The following is a 21240-nucleotide window of genomic DNA, read 5'->3' as shown; positions in this document are numbered from 1 at the left end:
CCCATTGTAAGGTATGTCTGCTACTTAATATGGAGACCATTAGATATTTTTTATTTTAGATAGCCACCCAACTAGGAGAGTAGGACCAAAGCCAGAGTTCCTGAATTATGGATTTCGCCTTTCCTGTATTCTATAGACATGGTTATGTTTTTAGCAGAAGGTAGCAGGGACGACTTGGAGAGGAATTTAAAGAAAGAAATGCTGCCATTGAGGACGGAGCAGAGACCCTCCTGAAACACCAGAAATGCCCTTCAGTATGATTTCCTTTAAAATAAATGTCTTCTGCAGCCTGACTGATCACCAACAGCTTAGAAAACAACAAGCTCAGCTTGCTATTGAACTCCGCATTCCATGTGGATTCAGGAGCACGGCGGCTCCTCCCAAGCTGAGTCGTCTCTAACTTTTGTTGATCGCGAGATTTATTTTACTAACTTCTCGTGACCTTAGTTAACTTTAGCTATTCACTGCAATCAACATTTGACTACCAAAATATTTTTCCCTTACCTGCACTTGCACAAAATTGTGTGTGGAATGGTTGGCTTCAAATAATTAGCCTTGTTATCAGAAAGCTTGGCGTTGACAAATAAAATGATAAATTTAGACAGTTGGTTCTTTCCCAAAACATCCCAGTTCTTGTCATCTGAGTGCAGTGTTGAGCTAGCTGAAGGTCGGGGAGTGTTTCTTATCTATCTGTGTGTCTCCGAGGGCTGTGTTAGTCCTTTTCATATTTATCAGCTATTTGTGCTTAGCTTATCTACATTAACCTTTGGTTGTAGATTCTTCACAGTCAGATTTCCACCATTGAAAAGCAGGCAACAACGGCTACTGGATGCCCTCTGCTTATTCGTTGCAAGAACTTCCAGCTGTTACAACTCATCATACCGCAGGAGAGAGACTGCCATGATGTGTACATTTCTCTGATACGTCTTACAAAGCCAGGTAGGGCAGAGGAACTCGGTGTTCAGTATGGACCCACTCTTAAAAAGTTCACAAATCACGTTCAAGAAATTTGTATAGTACTTGAGAATTACATAGTGTTTTTGGAATTATATGTTGTCTGAGGCCTCAGATGAGGCCAAGAAATCTGAATGGTATAGTTCCTTGTCTTTTAGGATCTCCCTCTGAGTTGTTTACTGTATGAACCTCTTTCATTTTTCTTAGTATTCACTTTTTCTCAGTGGGGGTTATAGTGTGATTTCCTTTCAGTGTGAAACCATCTTAAAATTATTTCCTTTTGATGCTCTGATAATTGAGCTACCTTGATTGAAGTCTAAGACCAAACTCACAAAAATTTTTGTGTGGCAAACATTGATTTTAAACAATTCTAGTGCAATTTTCCCTTTCTTGGGGCCTTTAAGGTTTGGTTTCTGTTGCTTTTTGATAGTAATAGATGTTTCCCAAGATTAGCATCAGTGAATATTGTAGGTATGTTGTTGATTCTTCTAAACAGAACCTCCTTAGGTTTCCTGGGAAGAATCTTTGGTTAATTTGAAAAGTATGAGGTGTGATCAAAAGGTATGGTGAATGTTTAAATTAAAAAAAAAAAAATCATTACAGTAAACGACACATTGCTGTTTATCCGCCTCAAAATACTCCCTCTCGCTTTGAACCCAAATATCCATACCATCGTTCTTGCTACTTTCTGAAGCAGTTCTGGAAGTTCTCTTTCGTGAGCGTCTTTAGTTGTGCTGTCACGGCTGCCTCGATGTCCTGAATCGATTCAAAATGTTTTTCTTTCATGGTCATTTTGACTTTGGGGAAGAGTCAGAAGTTGCAGAGTGCCAGATCCGGTGAATAAGGTGGATGAGGAGACACCGTAATGTTTTTATTTGACAGTAATAGCCCTACAAGAAGCGATGTGTGACACGAGCCTTTCCGTTGTGATCACAAAATACAGTGAGTGCTGCTGCCAAGTGCCATCCAACAGAAAGGCAGGGATCTTCAATATGGAAAGTGGCTCATCGAACCTTAGTAACAGTGTGTGACAAGTTTCAATCTGTTCGGTGCAGTCAGTCAGGTGTGAGCTACAGTTGAGAGAAGGTGTGTTTTAAAGTGTGCCGTAAATCATCCTCCATCATGACAACACCCCGTGTCATACATCGCTTCTGGTATACAGCAATTTCTGTCAAATAAAAACATTATAGTGTGTCCTCATCTACCTTACTCACCGGATCTGGCACCATGGGACTTCTGGCTCTTCCCCAAAGTCAAAATGATTCAGGACATCAAAGCAGTCACGACAGAGTAACTAAAGACACTCACGAAAGAGGCTTCCAGAACTGCTTCAGAAAGTGGCAAGAATGATGCGATGAGTGTGTTTGAAGCGAGGGGGAGTATTTTGAGGGGGATTAATGACAATGTGTCTTTTACTGTAACAATAATTTTTTTTTAATTTAAACATTCACCATATTGTTTGATCAATCTTGTATGTACTCTCAGCTACTCCCATTATATCTCTTATCTTTGGTCTTCAGATTTCTAGCTTAATACACATTTCTAAAGAAGTGTTTCTTGTTCCCTGTGTGGCTTGTGTGAGCTGTGGGTTTCTTTTACTTGAAAGAAATACACGTCTAAATTTTTTTGGAGAATACAATGAAAAGACATCATTTATATAAAAGTAATATCCATGGTAGTGACACCCAGAAGTCATTAGTAAGGAAATAGCGTATGGGCTTGTAGTTACTTTGCTAAATGCTTTGTGACTTGGAACAAGAAATTTGATTATAAACTCATCAAGGCATTTGGTCAATTTCTTATGCTATGACCATATCTATAGATAGCGAGGAGCTAAAGTTACATAATTTAAATGATTCCAGGGAGCTGTAGGAATCTGATGATTTTGACTTTATTTGCTCCTCTTTCAAGGCAGCTGGTTGAAACTTTTCATCTTAGTGGGTTGAAAAAAAACTGCAGAGGTAGCCAGAAAAGCAGTTGAACTTTTTAGAGGGGGCACTATAATTGGAACAGAGTTCTGGGAAGATGTACGTTAGGTTGTATGCAACCGAGAATGTGAGGACAGTTGTGCGCCAGCAGTTTCTGTGTCACTGGGTAATAAATGTGCTCTGACCAGATTAATGAGATTTAGGAATAGTCCAGAGACCTGGGAAAGAGCTAAGCAGCTGGAAGATCACAGTGGCAGTGAGGGCTCTGGCCCCCGATGACAACCAGCGCCAAGACTTGCATTGTGAGGTTCCCCAGGGAGGAAAATCACTGTGTTCCCCAATTTTAAAAATAAACACTTTTTCATAAAGTTGAAGTTTTAGGAGTTAGATACTAGACTTAGAGGCCAAAGAAGGAAAACATAGTAATTAATTAAAGCCATTACCTTAACAGATTTTTAAAAGCCACCAGAAGTTTGAAACATTGGAATTCGAAATGATAGTTCACATAAAACATAGTACTGTAATAAGTGTGGGAAGATGAAACAGAACTTAAGTACTTTCGCAGTTTAATGTTAAAGGCAATGCTAAAATTAGGACAGATTACAGCCCATAGCCTTGGAATCAACGTTTTAAATCTGGGTGGAGGTGGGGAAATGTAGAGAGGGTCTCAACTAGGGGTAGTAGAGGCTTGTCCGAACCATCTGAGGATCTTTTACAAAATATACCTCACACTCCTCTAGGTATACCAGAAGAGAGGGGTGTGTGTGTGTGTGTGTGTGTGTGTGTGTGTGTGTGTGTGTGTTTAGTATATTTTGAATTCTAGTGGTACAATATAGCTCTCTGTGGTGGTTATTCCAGTCAGTCACCAACACAAATCTCGTATTTTCAGCTTCCCTCATGGACACAGCTAACCACAAGGTCCTGGAGAGGACATTTTTTTTTTTTTTTGTACAAAAGAAGAAATGTTTGGGAGTTCATTTAAGTCAAGACCTACGAAGGAGTTATTTTCAAAGTTCTTGATATTCTCTCTTCCCTGAATTAGTATTTCTGAGATAAGGGTAAAAATCAAATTACTGAAAAATTTGGTGAGATTTTATTGGTTTGCTTTTTGTATGAATTAAGATTTATAAGAATTTGTTCATGGGCTATAAAGATCCCAGTAAAAAAAAATAATGTAAGGGTAAAGGCAGTAAAAGCCTTAATTTTTAGTAAAGAAATAACTTAGGTTAAAATAATGGTATGGCCCAGATGAGAAAATAAATTAATCCCATAAATCCAATATACTAGTAAGGATATAAATTCTAATGGTTATAAGATCCCTATTTCTCAGAGGGCTTGTATTTTTCCCATGTGCCTTCTTTTCTCCTCCCTCTAATTTGCCTCCTGCTGTTTATTTTTGTAGCAATTATCGTTCCCTCTGTAGTGTCTATGGGCCCTTTAGTATTTAAATCCTCTTTTGTTTATGTTCCCATTTTTGCTAAACTATTTTTTCAGTTCATCTTAGTCCCCAATTCTTCTATTCACTATGATTTTTAAAATCTCATCATTGCTTCATTTGACATTTCACAGCGGCTTGTCTAAGTCATTGCTGTTTAAGCCGTTTTCACAGTGGTGATTTCCTTTACAGTGATGCTAATCTCTGGGTCCAGCAGTCCTTTTCCACTAAGTATCAGCATCCACGGTCCTCATGCTTCGTTTGAGCGTTTGTTTGTTGAAAATAGACAAGAAAGTTCTTAGGACTTTTATTTTAAATACGCGAAATTCAATAATATCTGTGTAAAATGTTTTTCAAGTTCATTTATTTTAAGGTGCCTGAAATAAGCAGAAGGTTTGGAGCAATTTAGCTTTCTTTTGGGTCTAAAAAACCCCACATTTTGTGTCCTTCTGATGACTTTTCCGTTCCCTTACCCACCCTTCACATTCTGCTGATGCTGACTCATGTTTGTTTCTCCTTTAGATTGTTTTTGAAAAAAATTTTGTAAGGGAAAAGTCAATAATATAGTTTTATTATTTAGGTTTTACATTGGTCGTTACAAGTTTCTTTTTGATTCTTAAAGTGCTTTTGATTTTCATATTAAATTACCTTTGGTTTCTCCCAGTTAATCTATAATGAGAAGGACTCTACCCCACTCCCCATATTTTTTTCCCTAAATATTCTGTTTTCATAACCTTTATCCTGAAATCTGGGCAACAAGCTAAATTATTTTTCTTTCTTCCCTAATTGCTTTGTTTTACCCATAGTTCTCCTATTTGGTGCAATGAACACCCCATCCCTTTTTTTATGGGAAGGAATCAGTAGAAGTTGGATACAGAGACAGGGCCATTTGTGGACGTGGTGATTCCAGGTTGAAAGAGTTTCCACTTGATGGTGTAAATCTCCAAGAATTAGGAAGTGGGATTATCTGCGAGTGAAGGAATTGATGAGAGCAATTGATGTTAAAGTGATCACAGTGGCGCGTGCTTCCCTCTATTAAGGGGTGCACGATGTGCCAGAACAAAATAATGCCAGTCAAAACATGCACCTCTATATTTGGGTCTGGCTTATGCTGTCTGCTTAGTTCTGAGACACTGATTTGGTTTTTTTAGAAACATACCCCAAATGCTACTCGTTAATTTAATGTAGTATTTTAGAAATTGTCATTTTCCCTTCTAAATAGATAGAAAAGCCTTTAAGTCTGCCTTTGTTTAGCAATTACATGATTTAAGTAGGTCAATAAAGTAAATACTAGAATGACGTCCACTTTTTCTGAAAACAGGTGCACATTCAGTTTACTTCCCCAGCCTAAGACGTGTTGACTATTTGCTTCTTACTGGAGGAGCTCTTGTGTCCTCCCAGTAATGGGGCCCTCGTGGTGAGGCCTTAATTAATTGCACCTCATGTTGAAACCTGCAGTCACTAACTGCTAAAGATGTTTTATGTTGGATGTGATAGCCCAGACTGTGGGACGTGAAAAGCCAGTGGAACATTTAACACGTCTGTTTTAGGAGTGGATGACAAATCAGGGATTTGCCCTTCCTAACACACACAGATTATTTTCTCTCAGTGCAGACAGATTCTGTGAAGAACTAGCTATTTCTCTAGTCCTACTCTTGGTTTTAACTTACCTTCCTGCCAATTACTGAAAATTCTGCCAGGCATTTTACAGGAGATGAAGGGGAGGGGAACAGAATACTGTAAGTGGGAAATATTCAGTAAAATTTGCACCTGTGTTAATGGTACCTTCTAATTTCTCTGAGTAGGCAGTCCTCAGCTGAAGGCTTCCCCTGGGCTGGCCTCTGGGTAGGAAGCTCGTCCACATTAACAAGACGGAGCCCTGACTGACAAAAGTGTAGGTTTCTCTGCCCACATGTAGAATTATACTTAAATTGGGCTGGAGCTATGGTTGGTCACCCTTTTCCTTAAAAACAACTGAAAGAAAAACATTGTGTAATTTCAGTGGCACCCCATTCTAATGTGTCCCTGTTCAAGAGTGATCTTCTCAATGCCTGTTATAAACTATTCTTGCTTTAATTTAGGTACAGTTTCCTTGCCTCTTCCCAATGACAATAAGCATGAGCCCACACACAAAAAACTATCAGTAGTCATACAATTTATTTCTTTTACTACCTTTAAACCCATTTGTAAATATTTGACAAAGAGAACTTAACTTGCATTATTACTCCATATTCATTAGGTCTTCTTTCACTGAGGGAACTGAGGCTTTCTTAAGAGGTTCTTTTGGCATCTTAAACAAATTGCATTTGCGGTTAACATTATGATATCAGTAGCTTGAGTCATTAAAATGGTACTTAGTGATGGAAAAGATGTGTCAGTGTCAAGCCAAGTGTTCCCAGAACAGAATCTTAATTTTATATGCTGTCTGCTCAATTAGCTAAGACAAAAAGAAATGCTTTTTGCTGAACGTTATTTACTCTGTGTTTCTGTGTGCATATACCTATTTGTGTATATCTTCTTATTTGCTGAAATCATCAGTAATCTAAATTTTGAAGTTTATAAACATGACATCAAGAGAGACTGAAATAGAATATAGCTTATTTATCTCACTGATATGCCATTGTCTTCGTACTTCATTTTCACAAGAAAGAGTTCATGTCCAAGGAAAAGTCTGGTACTTCAAATATGATCCATATCTTTCTTTTTCCTTGTAAATGAGTCATCTCAATAGTAATCACAACACACTGGAAACTGAGTTTTGATCTCAGGCTGCCTGTGTGTAACCTTGGCCTTTTGCTGGGGTGAGATTCTTTACAGGGCCTGATACACACATTCAGGAGAATTAAATTGTCCAAGCTAAATGCCATCAACAGATTAAGGAATAAATGTGGGGACCTAAGAAAACTGTGAGGAGAAAGAAATCTGTGGGAGAAAAACAGGAAGATCAGGGGGATGGAACAAGGAAAGAAAAGATACAAAAGAGGTCCATCTGGGGAGAAGAGAGAAGGACCTGCCTTGGAGGAGCACTGTGTGTGGGGATTAGGAGTACGTGCTGTACAACCAGATCGTCTCATTTAAATCCAGGCTCCCCATTTACTAGCTGTGTGACCGTGGGACCATTCCTCAACCTACCTTTTCCTCAGCTTTCTCCTCTGTAAAATGAGGCCCATTATGGTGCCTACTAGATGGAGTATACATTTAATTAGAACAAATCTGGGATGAGACAAAGGTTCAGTGCATTATCAGCCATGATTTATTATCATCAGAAGCGCTTAGGCCTTCACCATCCAATATGGTAGCCACTGGCCACGTGGCTGTCAAGAGCTTGAAGTATGGCTAGAATAAACTAAAATGTGCTGGTAAGTGTGAAATAGGGAATTTCAAAGACAGTACAAAACAAAATACATAAAATATCAATTAATACATTTTATATTATGTACATGTTGAAATGAAAATATTTAGGATATATTGGGCTAAATAAAACATATTAGTAAATTTTCATTGTTCCTTTTTAGTTTTTTAATGTGACTACAAGGATATTTAAAATGACATGTATGACTTGATTACATTTCTGTTGGACAGCACTGGCCTAGATGCTTCCCACAACAAAGAAAACCAGAACAAGAAAACCAAATCTTAGATCTTATTGGTAGTGGTGGTGGTGGGTGTGGGTCTGGCCTCACAAGCATAAAAGGCGATACATAAGGACAAAGATATCTTGGCAGAAATTGAAAGAAGAATTTCATCATACATCTTTCAACTTGCCCCTCAGGACCCACGTACCATGCACTACGAATTGATATTTTTATATGAATCCTATAAATATTGTATAAGCAGTACAATTATGACATTTATGTAGTTGTTGAAAGTGCAAATGTTTTCAGTACAAACATTTAAATATATTCTACAGCTTTTTCAACTGTTTTCTTTTTTAATACTATGAGCACCAAAATGTGGCGGTGGCCTAGCCCTCTGTCTACCTCCCAGAGGCCCTCCCAAATCCCAGCTCGATAGACATAAACAAATTGAATTCTTGATGTCTAATGACTACAAGCATTCTTAATTAATATTTATGCTCCGTGTTTTATGTGGTCTGGAAAATATGTTTGCTTTCAAAAGCAACTTAAAAAAAAAGTGCAAAATGGAGAAGGCCTTGTTTCTAAAGTGAAAGTAGCTCTTGCGAAGTTGAATCCAGTTGGCCCAAGGTCTTCGTGTTGTTGCTGGGAGGAGGTGGGTGATCCTGCCCACAGAGATGAGGTGATCCTGGGAGGTTCCAAGGGGTGAGGAGCTGGGCTGGCCTCTCGGTGTGGTCCAGCCCAGACAGAGTTGTTTGGGGGAGATTTGGTTCTGGCTTTGATTGAGCTTGATTAGGCTTTATTCTCCCTTTTCTTGCAGTGAAATATGAGGAGTTATACTGCTTTTCATTCAACCCCAAGCTGGATAAAGAAGAAAGAGAACAAGGCTGGATGCTGATTGATCTTAGTGAAGAATACAAGCGCATGGGCCTCCCTAATGATTATTGGCAGCTCAGTGATGTGAATAGAGACTACAGAGTAAGTGGCAGCATTTAGTGAAAGCCTGATAATTAATCCACATGAAATTATGGTTTCACGTAGCTTAGCCTGACTTCTGCTTGATCTCCTTTAGTTTTTAATAGCTCTTTGTAGATATAAATATGTCGACTTCTAAATCTCTCTTGGCTATTGCTGGCTATATTTCCTACCTTCTAGGATCAGAAAGTTTGAACAAGGGGACCTCACAGACCATCCCTTCCACACACTTCCTCTAATGGTTGAGGAAATAGAAATCCAGACAAGCCCATCAGCAGACCTCATGGCCAAGCAGTTAGTGGGAGAGCCAGCCAAGACCTCTTCTCCCATTAAGTCTTTTTATAGTACACGAGTGATTAGTGGGGAAGTCGCAGAGACGCTGATGGCAGTTTGGCACCAGCTCCTCTGTACTCGCTGAACTCTTGATTGGTACACAAGGTCACCAAGAGACTTCCCTAGAGAAATGTGTCTACACTTGCAGAAAGGAATATGGAGAGGAAGGGAAATGGGAGTGGCAGAATTAATCCCATATTCTCTAAGCCCATAATGATGGGTTTAGAAATCAGTGTTGATGTCCCTGTTAATTTTTTAAATATTTTAAGTAATAAAAGTAAGAACATTGCAGAGAATTTATAAAAGCGAGACAAAAGAAAAAAGAAAGGAAATGGAAGCACCCACCATCCATTGCCCTGACATTTTTTTATTAGGTTTTGAAATTTTCCCTCAGATTTTTTTTCTCATCTGCATAGCTTAGTAACTTTTTTATTCTATAAGTAATGAATTTCATTGTTTATAATTGGAAATATAGAGGAAACAGAACTGTTCAAATTTGTGTAACAAAAATAGAATCATACTACATATGCCTGTGTTCCGCCTTTCTTCAAGAGCGTATTATATTTTCCTGTCAATATATATTTTATATTATTTGAAACATTATATATAACATAATATGGCTAAATTACATTCTATCTACCTAAGCTCCAATTTTTAGACATTTAGATTATTGTTATTTTTCATTATTTTAAATAACATAGTGAGAATATCCTGGTACCTATACCTTTGTCCACATTAAAATACTTTATTTTAAAGACAGATTCCTAAAGGTGGAACTTCTAGTTCAAAAGTTTGACACACATTTTTGGACATATTGTCAAAAAGAACTGCAGAAAGGTTATACCAGTTCATATAAATTCTCAACATTTATGTATGAAAATGCTTGATCCTTGGGACCTGCACTAGTCAAGAGATTATTTCTTAAAAATATCTTTTGACAACTTAATAGTGGGACAAGTGATTTCTCATTTAAACTTAATATGCATGCTTTGATTTCTTGCTTTATATGTGCTGATTGACCATTTATGTCTTAGCTCCTGTTAATTGATAATTTCTGATCACATATTTTGAATGCTGATTATTTTCTTCATCTTAGCATAAGGATTTTCTATATTGTTACACAGTATTCATATCAGTCAGTTAAATGACCATATGACATTTCATCAAATGAATGTAACATAATATACTTAAGTATTCCCAATTATTAGATGTTTAGATTACTAATTTCTATAACCATGTAACTTTATTAACGAATCATACAGTTAAATTTTTAAAAAATATCAATCTGGTTGGTGTGAAATGGGTCTCAGTGTGGTGTTATTTGCACACTTCATCACTAGCAAATTTGAGCTTGTGTTTATTGGTGATTCAAGTCGACTCTTCTGTTAATTGCTTATTCATATTTTTCATCTTTTTTAAATAAGGTTGTCTTTTTCTAATTGATTTATAAAACTTCCTTATATACTCTACATAATAATCTGTTATCATTTATATGTGTTGCAAATATCTCCTGTTAGAAGATATTTATATACTGCTCCTAGTGCATCTTTTGATTCTGAGAAGTTTTGAGTTGTCAATCTTACCCATTTCTCTCATGTTTTAGCATATATATATTTTTAAATCCTGGTATATTTGCTAACAATACAATTTGACACTATATAATTTCCATAATTACATTTTAAATAATTATGGTTATTATAGTTTTGTAATAAATCTTGATATTTTACAGGTCAGTTCCTTTCACATTATTCTCCTGAATATCTTGAATTTATAGATTATTTGGAATAGAATGGATGCTTTCATGATACTGCATTTTCTTCATACTTACACTTAAATCTGACAACCATAATCTTACACTGTAAGTAGGCATTTGGGGTCTTTTTGTCTCATTCATTATACAGTATCTTACTAATGGAGTCAGATACTTTGTTCTCATGCTAAAGCTGACATTTGCAGTGAATTTTTAGCCTTGAAATGAAAGAAAGAAAAACCCAAGGTTAGTAAAGAAAATTGGAATTGGATGTCCTTTTTAAAAAAATATGATACACCCTTGGGTGAGGAAGAAAATCTTGGGGAATAATATTTTCTTGGAAAAGGAGGTTCTTCCTATTTTTGATGAGATTTTTTTTCTTCTTCTAGAATTTGCACCACAAACATGACTCATATTTAGTCAGTTAAGTCCCACACTGTAGAGACGGCAAAACATGAGTTACTCAGTATTTCTTTTCAAAAGTAGCATATGGCAAACCAAAACTAACAATATACAAATTGTGTTGAAACAGGAAAGATGAAAATCTAGGGAATTTTCTGATTTTACAAATATTGAAATAGGAAGAAAGATGATGTACCCTTATTTATTACCAATTTAGAAATACACTAAAAGTTGTTTCATTCAAAAAATGTTTAATAGTCATTTGAGAAGGTTATGTCTTCATCTATTACTTTGGCTTTTAACCTCATGGTTGAGAAAATGTTTACTTTTTTCTTTTTTTCCGAGAGTTCTTTCTTCCCACAAATTCTTTGAGGTAAGTGGGGCTGGTGATGTCATCTGATGGGGAGGAAGCTGTTGCCCATGGTGGAAATAAAACCATACATGGAGTACAAAAACTTAGGTTCCAGAACCAGTTCTGCCATTTTCTATTTGTGAGGACAGGCTAATTATTATTATCATCAACATCATCTCTATCATCATTACTATTTTCCCTTTTTATAAGACACTGTGAATGGTAATCTAACTCTCTAAACTAAGATTCCTTTTGTACCTAAATCTTGAAATTGTCTTTATTTAAATAAAATAATTGGCATTCATTACTAGGTTAAAATTTTAATCTATTTCTCTTGGAATAAAATTTAAAGTATAATTCCAACCAGTAATTTTTTAAAATTTTGTTTGTGTTAGGTCTTTATGGCTATGGGTTTGTTTTTTTAAGTTTATTGGGGTGACAATGGTTAGTAAAGTTACATAGTTTTCAAGTGTATAATTCTGTAATACATCATCTATAGGTCACATTGCTATGTTTTATGTGTTATGTATTATTTTATTTATACAGAGGCTGCCAAAAATATATACACATTTTAAGAAAGGAAATTAGTGTTATTAAAATTGTAACACTCAATATATACCAATAACAAAAGATGAATACAAGTCATATGTATGCATTTTTTTTTTGGCACCCCCTAGCGTATAAGTCATTTTATGCTGCTCATACCCTCTTCTCCCCATTGCATTATAAATTCCTTGAAATAAAATTTAGGACGTAAACATTTAAGAAGAAAGTTGTCTACGTAGGTATATCTCAGTTCCTTACAATTAACTTCTGTGCTCAGTTGAGTGATTAGTCCTCAACAAGTACAGAGGTCTGATTAAATGTCTTGGATACCATCTCAGGTGGATCTTCCCCTGCAATGGAAGATTCATTGACTGGAAGCTTATAAGCAGGTCAACAAAGATCAGTAGTCCTGGGAATGTGAAGTTCTAGAGGTCAACAACTCTTTTGTATTTATTACTGCCCTAGCGCCAAACAAAATGCCTGGAACATAATAAGTATTCAGTAAAAGCTTGTTTAGTGAGTGAAAGAATTAACAAAAAAAGATTCCTCTTGGCAAGGCCAACCAAGACATGCAGGCACTCCTGGCAGGCTAATTTATTTAGTGGAGGACAAAGAAAATCATTTCCTTATTGATAAAAAAAAAAAAAAAAAATTATGCAGAAATGATTTCAAACTAATCCACTTTTCATTGGCTCAGGCAGTGTAAAGAAAATTCACAAGGAAAGCATTTTCCACTTTTCTGAGCTTCTCGTATTCTCTCCTAATCTTCCTATTGATTTCCCAAACCAGACAAAATATGGTGAAGTGCATTGAATACTTTCAGAATTTGGTGGCATAAGAGCAAAGTGAATAGTGCTGTGCACTATTCATTGTCAGAATTTTGACTATAACTGAGTGAGCTTGTATATAAATGACAGCAGTCAGGGCTCTCCAGGCTTGTTATTTTAATTTCCACTTGAAAGTTCTGTCTACTTTCATGAAAGCAGGATGTGCTTACTTTTTTCCGGCTTGGTGAAAAAGTATCTTGAAACCTGTCTTAGTTTTTACTATGAGTCTGACTTTGCTCCAAGGATGTTTTAGCTCCTCTTAGAGATTCTTATGCAAGTGCTTATCAGAATGCCTTGTATTTAAGCTCTGATGCTTGGAGTCTTTTCCCCTAGACCCAGTGTTCAGGGGAAAGCAGTCCCTGTATCTGACATTCTTGTGTTCCTAGAGAGGAGGCATGACAGCTTGTGGAGGTCTGACGACTGATGCCTTGGCCCAGGCTATGGAGCTCGTGGTCCTTGCACATGCCAAACCCAAAGGTCTGCCTTTTCCTACTCTGTGGAGAGAGAAAGCCCAGGTGTTTTGAGAGGGCAGAGGGTCTTCCTGCTCCTTGTGAAGAGGACCCTGAGTAGGTTGGGGCCGAGAGTATCAAGGAGAGTGGGCTCTGGGTGTGTACCTCCTCTCTTGCTCCCATACCAGACATGGTGTATATTAGAGCCTCAATCTGGGCCAAACTGGGCATCTTCTGGCCTTAAGAGGCCACAAGAGGACCTGGCAGGAGCTCCAGAGTTCCTGGCTCATTGCTTTGCTATTCAAAAGGGCCGTATGTAATAAGCATAATGAGAACTCTCACCCATTACTTCCTTATTCTTATTTCATTAAATCATAAATAACTTTGCCATTCCTTAGTGTTGTTATAAGGAAGAAAGTAGGTAATCCCCTACTGACTGAAAACCTACCAATTTCCTTGTAAAAACTTATTTTCAGAAAGGGTTATTAGTCTGGGGCAGTGACTACATGTCTCTTGAACCTCAGACAGGCAGGTGTGGTCTGTGTAGTAATGGTCTAGCTGACTAAGCGAGGATCAGACAACAGATCTGCATAAGGAAAGAGAAAGCATAGTGTCTTGTGGCAGCGATTCTGGTAAAAGCTCTCTGGGTCCAAGTAGGTGGTGCCATCTGTTCTTGGAATGGGATTTTCCTCCAGTGTGTCAGTGCCAGAGCCCACGTTCAAGTTTTTGGTAATCTTGCCTAAAATGACTTTGACAATGAAATTACACTTTGAGCCTGGAAGTATCACTTGTGTGGGCCTTTTATCTCTTACTCGATGTTGCTCTCCAGTCCAGTGACAAAGAGTGCGAGCAGGCAAGGGAGGGCATCATCACAGAACCATGTACAGGTAACCCCCGTATAACACGGCACTTCTAGAACACGGTTTCGCTCTAACACGGTTCGAGAATTAGAGAAATCCCCGAACAACACGAAGCATAATAAGAGCTTTTAAGAGCAAAAGATATCTCATTTGAAATTTTTCATTCGAGCGTGGATGTCGTATCAGATTTGACTGCAAAATTTTAAAATTCATTAGAATTTTAAGTCCATTTGGTTCGTGGCGTATTAAGCTCAGAGGATGAAGATATTTTGTCAAAAAGAAAACACTCTTGGTTTTATGGTGCTTAGTAGTGATGCCGAAGGAAACATTATTTAATACATATTAGTATGTTATACTTTTGGTGAAAATTGCTTTAATAAAGATATTTCTTTTAATTATAAAAATATAATAGTATGTTTTTAAAATTTTTGGAACCTAACCCCCATTTTTGTACCAGTTCTTTGTTTCATATAACACGGATTCACGTAACACAGCATTTTTTAGGAACCTAACAACTGTGTTATACGGGGGCTACCTGTAGATGAGCTTTGCAGGCTTGGATCTTGCTTGTGGTGGGTTTGCATTCCCTTCAGTCTCACCTTTCCAGAGTGGAAAGGGGGGAACGGCGATGGACAGAAGATATGCAGGTAAAGCATTTCCCCTGTTGCTAAACCTGCTTGAGGAGTCCTCTTGAAATGCCCAAGAAGATGCTTGACTTCCAGGAAATGAACAGTTGCTTTGGTGATTCCCAGGGAACTGCCATCTAAACCATCTTCACATTGCAAAAAGATTGATTGGCTGACGTCAAAGCAAAATACGTGTCTAGCAACAAATCAACTGACATTAATGTTGCCGCCACTAACATTTCTGTCAGACCTAATCATTTATAAAGTCCTTTGTCATGGGTGTTATCTGATTTGATCTTTTTGTCAACCCTGTGGGACAATGTTTCTAATTTATATCAGTTTTAGAGATCAGAAAACCAAACACTCAGTGTGCTTTGACTTCCAGAAGGTCATGAAGTTGGCAAATCAGAGCCAGGTTCTAAACTGTTGATTTCTGACTAAATTACAAGATCATTCTAAGGCACCAGAGTTTCACTGCCAGGGATGCAGAGAGAGAGAGCAAATACTTTCTCACCACTTATAAAATCGACACATAAGAAACAAAAATAAAGCTGCTATCTTGTGTGGTAGGAAGTCAGATCTAAAAATTCACATGAGCCTGGAGTTCGGGGAGGAGGCTTCCTGAAGGAGGGGAGATAGTTCTTGAAGAATGGATTAGATTTGGGAAGATGGAGGGGAGGGGTATCCACGGAGGGCGTCCGCTGACGTCCAGCTCAGAGGCAGGAGTGCGTACAGTGTGCGCAGGGACAGAATGGTGACTGAAGACTTCACCACTGGCGCTTGCATTTTAGGAAGTTGTCTCCCTCCCAGTGTTAGGGAGGGACTTTTCAGTCAAAACAGGCAACTGAAGTTTCCTCAGCTGTTGGGATACAGAATTGCAATTTGCCCCTTTTGGATGAAAGAAATATTCATTTGTCACTGTCTTCCCTCATGCGAAGAGCCCTTAGAAGGGACAGTGCACAAGGACAAGATGGTAAAGAGCATTTTGCTTTCCTTTACTATGAGTTCATAGGATCAGCAGCATTTCATTTCTTTGAAGTGGCTTTTGGTTTCCTCAAAAGAGTCTCCTATAACTTGGTTAAGAAAACGTAAATATGCAACCTGTAAGTCTGGCGAACAGAACTCCTTGTGGAGTTCAATTATTACTAGATTGCCTAAAAAAAGCCCCTTGTATTTCCTGTGACAGGTTTGTGATTCTTACCCGACTGAACTGTACGTTCCCAAATCGGCCACGGCACACATCATAGTGGGGAGTTCCAAATTCCGGAGCAGACGGCGATTTCCTGCCCTTTCTTACTACTATAAAGATAACCATGTAAGTCCCAGGCATGCTTTTGTTTCATGCTATGCTTTTCTTGTTTTATCACCAACAGGCATTTTCTAGTGGCCAACTGCTCTGCGAGTGTGTTTGAATTCTTCTTAAAGGTATTGCTGTGTGTGGTATGAACAACACAACTATGCTCGAACCCTTATCTCATGTAGAAGTTGACCTTCCACATTTATTTGACAATAAAGTAATGGGACCGACCGAGTCAGAAACCTAAACTTTATCATCCACCTGAGTGTGGCCTCTTTTAAGTGGTCATCAAGAGACCTTTTGCAATGCCTATTTTAGAAAAGCCCCCAAATCCATGGCACCTTCTTGTTTTTCTAGTGGCACATTTTTTTGAGTATCCTAAGCATAAGAAATCGTTGTTTTTGGAGAGTGGGTTTTACTTTTTAATGTTATTTGTAAGAGCTAGAATTAGGCTTGTCTGCAACTAATAGAACTAAGTAACAGTGGCTTAATAAGGAGAACTTTTTCTCTGACATAAAACTCCAAAGGTGGGCAGTCCAGGCCTGCTATCTTGACTCTCCACCACTCAGCCCTCAGAGACCCAAGGCCTGCTCACCTGTCTGGTCTGCTATGCCTAGGGTTAGGCCCTCAGTACGTGGTGTAAGAGATGACTTTAGTACCAGCCATCACCTCCACTTGGCAGCAGGTGGATACCGGAGGGCTAAATGGTGCGCTCACAGCTTTTTGAAGAATGTTTCCAAAACTGCCACATGACACTTCTGCTCACGTCCATTGGTCAGAACTGCACAGGGCAGGTGAGAAAATATACTCCTATGGGTAACCACGTGAACAACTAAAAATCATGGTTCCATTATGTGGAAGATAAGAAAACAAATCTGGGAAGACAAGAATGGTCTTCGCCACCCACTTCAGAAGTTATTTGACTTGAGGCAGGTGAAAAAGTTTGGTTTTCAAGACAGATAATAGAGTTTTGGATTCAAAGCCAAGTGAGGCTGTAAACAATTGCAGCCGGTGTGCGTGAGTGTGCGTGCCCATGGGTGCACCTATAGGCGGGGAGTACCTGGGAGGGTCTGTGCCAGATTCTAAATGGAGGCTTCTGGAAATACTTCAAGCTATGCCAGTTTCACCAGAGCAAGCATATAGCCTTCTGTGTGGCTTCCTTTGAAGGCAAATATTCATTTAGCTGTTTAAGTTCTGTTAGTTGAAAAGATATAAATTGCCTTATTTAATGACACTCAGTGCTCTGAAATGGGGTCTAATGAGGGCAAGTATTTCATTAATGTCCTGTATTATTTGACTTCAAATATATTTCAACCTATATAATGGTGAGAGGCAAAGGAAGATGTGCATCTCCTTTGAAGAAAAATGGTGGAATGACTACAGATTGATGCTGTACTTGAAATTAGGATGCCAGCAACATTTACCTTTTTTGTAGCATCTAATGACAAAGAAGTAAGAGAGGCGGGGGTATTTTATTTTTTCATTGTTAAGAGGTAGAGATGGGTAGTGTATTTAAAAAGTGAGCATAGTATTTGTCCTACTTCTTTTCCTTCTGTTTTGATATTCTTGAGAACTGTTTTTTGTTGTTTTTTTGTCAGCGTGAGTATTGTAAAGGTCAAGTGTGTCGATGTCTCAGAGTAGAATCGCATTGTTAGCAATTAGACTGCACAGGCCAGCTTCTTCGTCTATTGTCTCAGATGCTCATCGCTCAACCTGTGCTCTTCTTATTTGATCTCCAGGCTTGGAAATGAACTCAATACGGCAATCAGTCATAGTTTAAAACAATTGATTTCCTGTATTTGAAAACGTTAAAGGAGACAATACTTCAAGTTTTAACTCTTCTTACAAGCTCCACATAGAGATGTTTCTAAGCTAAATGATCTCATTACCCCAGGGAAATCCTTAATGTGCGTATGCGTGCGTGCCCAGCATCCCACCCCCATGGACTAAAACCTACACTGCAGCCAGAATAATGATCAGATGTGTGTTTTATAACAACATTTAGGTTTGACTACCAAGGTTGATTATGTAAATGCTACTGACGTGACTAGGGATTTCTATAAAGGGAAATATTATTGAAGATGGATTTATGTGGTTAAGTGGAAGACACGTGAAATATCAAAGCAGTGTTTCACTGCTTTCAGTGCTCAGCAAAACCCATGCATAACCCAGGCAGTCTTCCATAAAAAGGAAACAGATACAAATTATGTAAATTTACTGATCTTTCTTCACTTTTGTGATTTTAGATATTTTAGACTTAAGAGTATGTATTCCTACCCCAATAGAATTTACGCTTGTGAAAAAGATTAGCACATTTCTTAGTTAAAATGCTCTTCCCCACGTATCACTTTGTTACCAAAGGAACATGTCAGATTTTGATGGTGAGATGACTTGGCTACTATTGAGTAGTAGGAATTGGTGATTAAAGAGAAGCTTGAAATGAACATCATTTCATGAACCGGAATTCCTGTTGAGGGTCCTTTGATGTAAATGCACCCGCTGATGGTACATAATTCCCTGTGGGTTGGCTTTTATCATACAGGGTGTTTTAATCAGCTCCTGTTCACGTGTTGGTGAGGTTCATTTTCCTGCCCTAAGGTTGCTGGGATGGTTGAACACATGACACCTGACACTAGACAGTTTATTAGTTACACAGGTATATTCACTGCCCAGGGAGGAGGGCACTGCCTGCCGGGCAGGGCCACACGGAGGCTGCACTCAGGAGCAGAGTGAGACCCGAGGGGCTTGTGGTAGGCAGGCTTTACAGTATGAAGGGTGAGGTGACCCGAGGTGACTCCTGGTTCCTGCAGGAGGATGGGATTGGCTTGTCTGAGTAATTCCACCGCTGGCAGGGAACTGAAACCCTCCAGTCAGGATGAACAGCAACTGTGCTTGGTCTGTTGGGAGAAAACTCTTGATCCATGGGAGCAGAAAGTGGAGGGGAACTTGCTGTTAGACCATTTGAGGCCCTCCCAATTTTACCAGATGTCGAGCTAGCACATAATAATTAATTTTAGGCCTTAAACCACACACACGGGCTATATAGAGCCCTCCTGACTCCCTTTGGATATCACACTATTAACAGCTTTGTAGATCACAGTTAGGGATGTGTAAATGTCACTCATGTTAGGAAGCTTGTGTTTGTTATTTACAAGCCCTTAGAATTGCTGTATCCTTTGTTCTTTCTTAAGTATTTAATTGTTTTTAAGAAAGCAGTTTTGCTTTAAATTGTTAATAGCATGGTCTCCCCAAATCATAGTACAAATCTCTGGGAAATCATATTCTGGAAGATTTCCAAAGAGGCAATTTTCCTTAAGAAAAAATAGAGACCTTCTTGTCCTCCTTTTATAACTAATGTTTATTGAAATTTACTATGTGCTAGGGACAGTTCTAGGAGTGCTATGTACCTCATCATATCCTGTAGTTTGGGTGTTATTATCCCCATATTATAGACGAGAAAACCAAGGTTCTGAGACAATAGGTAAATTACCCAAGATCATATAGCAAGTGAAAGCAAATCTTGGAATAAAAACCAGATCTTCTTGAATGCTACATCTTAATTCTGAATCATGCTTCCTGACTTATTTTTGCTCATGGGTGCTATATTATCTTGGTTCAGAATCTAGGATCAGGAAATATTTTGCCTGGATTCAATTCCTGGCTTTCCCTATTACTAGCTGTGTGACCTTGAGCAAGTTACTTCACCTCTCTGTGTCTTGGTTGCCTGATCTATAGAATAATCAATTTTACTATATCTGGTAAATGGGAAGATTAAATAAAAATATGAAAATTTTTTGTATTACTGCCCACCACATAGTAAACATTCAAAAAATGTTGGATACTTTAATTATTAGTAGTATTGTAAATGAGAAGCTCTCACGACAGTTTACCATTGAGGAGTTTTCTCTTTGCTCTCAGATGACTGACATCAGTAAGTAATGCTTCCAGAAAATGGTGTTATTCTCTCCATAGACTAACTATCTGGTAGACAAGTGCACTTAGAGAATACTTACTGCTCTGTACAAAATTGATAACTATATGCAGTAGTCATTGAGCCAATGAAGAATTCTACTTGAGCATATCTGTAGATTATTAAGACAATATAACTATAAAGCATTAAAATGTAGTCTGTTTACTATATCTGGTTTAATGTATTGACCACATTTCATAGTATAACTCTGTTCTGACTTAACCCTTTGCTGAACGCTAGCTGTTCTCAACCTGAAGGTAATAGTAATAGTTGTCACTTACTGGCTTCATTTCATAGGTGGAGTCCCAGTAGTTCAGTGCGTTTAGGTGTGGAGTGTGCATTCTCAGACAAATTCTCACCATTTAAATATGTTCCCTTCCCCATGTAACTCTTCTGATAGAATCTAAGAAATTGCCTGGTAGTAGCTGTCCTTAACTCTTATTTCTTTAATCCACATAAAGTGTCAGATAAAGCCAGCTCAAAATTCTTTTCTCTGGAGTCAGAATTCCCTCAGAGCAGGGTGGCAGACAGACCCTGACCCCTTTAAAGACCAGAAGACACAGGCCGCTTGATGGACTGTGAAAAGCCATGTGTGGCAACATGCTTTCGATCCATTGGAGGCAGCTGCCTTTTGTTCCCCAACCCACTTTGGTTCCTACTAGCACTTTGCCTTTTTTCTCCTGGACCTCCCTCTAGCTGGCTGTCCTCTTGTCCATGTTTGGACCTTCGGGTCCCTTTCTCCTCCACATGGCAGTTGGACTTTTGCTGCAAACAACTCAAGAATTAACCCTGGAACATCTCTGCTGGCCCTTTGCTTTGCTTCCCACTTTCCCATGCATGGCCTTCCTGAATTCTGAGCCAGGCTGCAGGCCCCGAATTCCTTGAAGCACCTCACTAACTGCCCCTGTCTGTTACAGAATGGTACCGGAACTCTCAGATGGCTGCCCAGCGATGGGTCTAG

General features: G+C 38.5%; 1 protein-coding gene across 1 annotated transcript in view; it reads left to right on the top strand.

Moving 5' to 3' along the window:
* The window catches only part of MTMR7 (myotubularin related protein 7), a 92719-nt gene that overhangs the window by 33448 nt on the left and 38031 nt on the right, over window positions 1-21240 (top strand). The window contains exons 3-5 of the mRNA XM_019737955.2: window positions 777-939; window positions 8713-8870; window positions 16199-16327. Coding sequence (XP_019593514.2) covers window positions 777-939; window positions 8713-8870; window positions 16199-16327 — 450 coding nt within the window. The remainder of the gene's footprint in view (window positions 1-776; window positions 940-8712; window positions 8871-16198; window positions 16328-21240) is intronic.

Source organism: Rhinolophus sinicus, linkage group LG04 (assembly GCF_036562045.2).
Source record: "Rhinolophus sinicus isolate RSC01 linkage group LG04, ASM3656204v1, whole genome shotgun sequence".
Lineage (NCBI taxonomy): Eukaryota > Metazoa > Chordata > Mammalia > Chiroptera > Rhinolophidae > Rhinolophus > Rhinolophus sinicus.
Note: the sequence above shows the minus strand (reverse complement) of the source record. Positions and strands in the feature narration are given on the sequence as shown.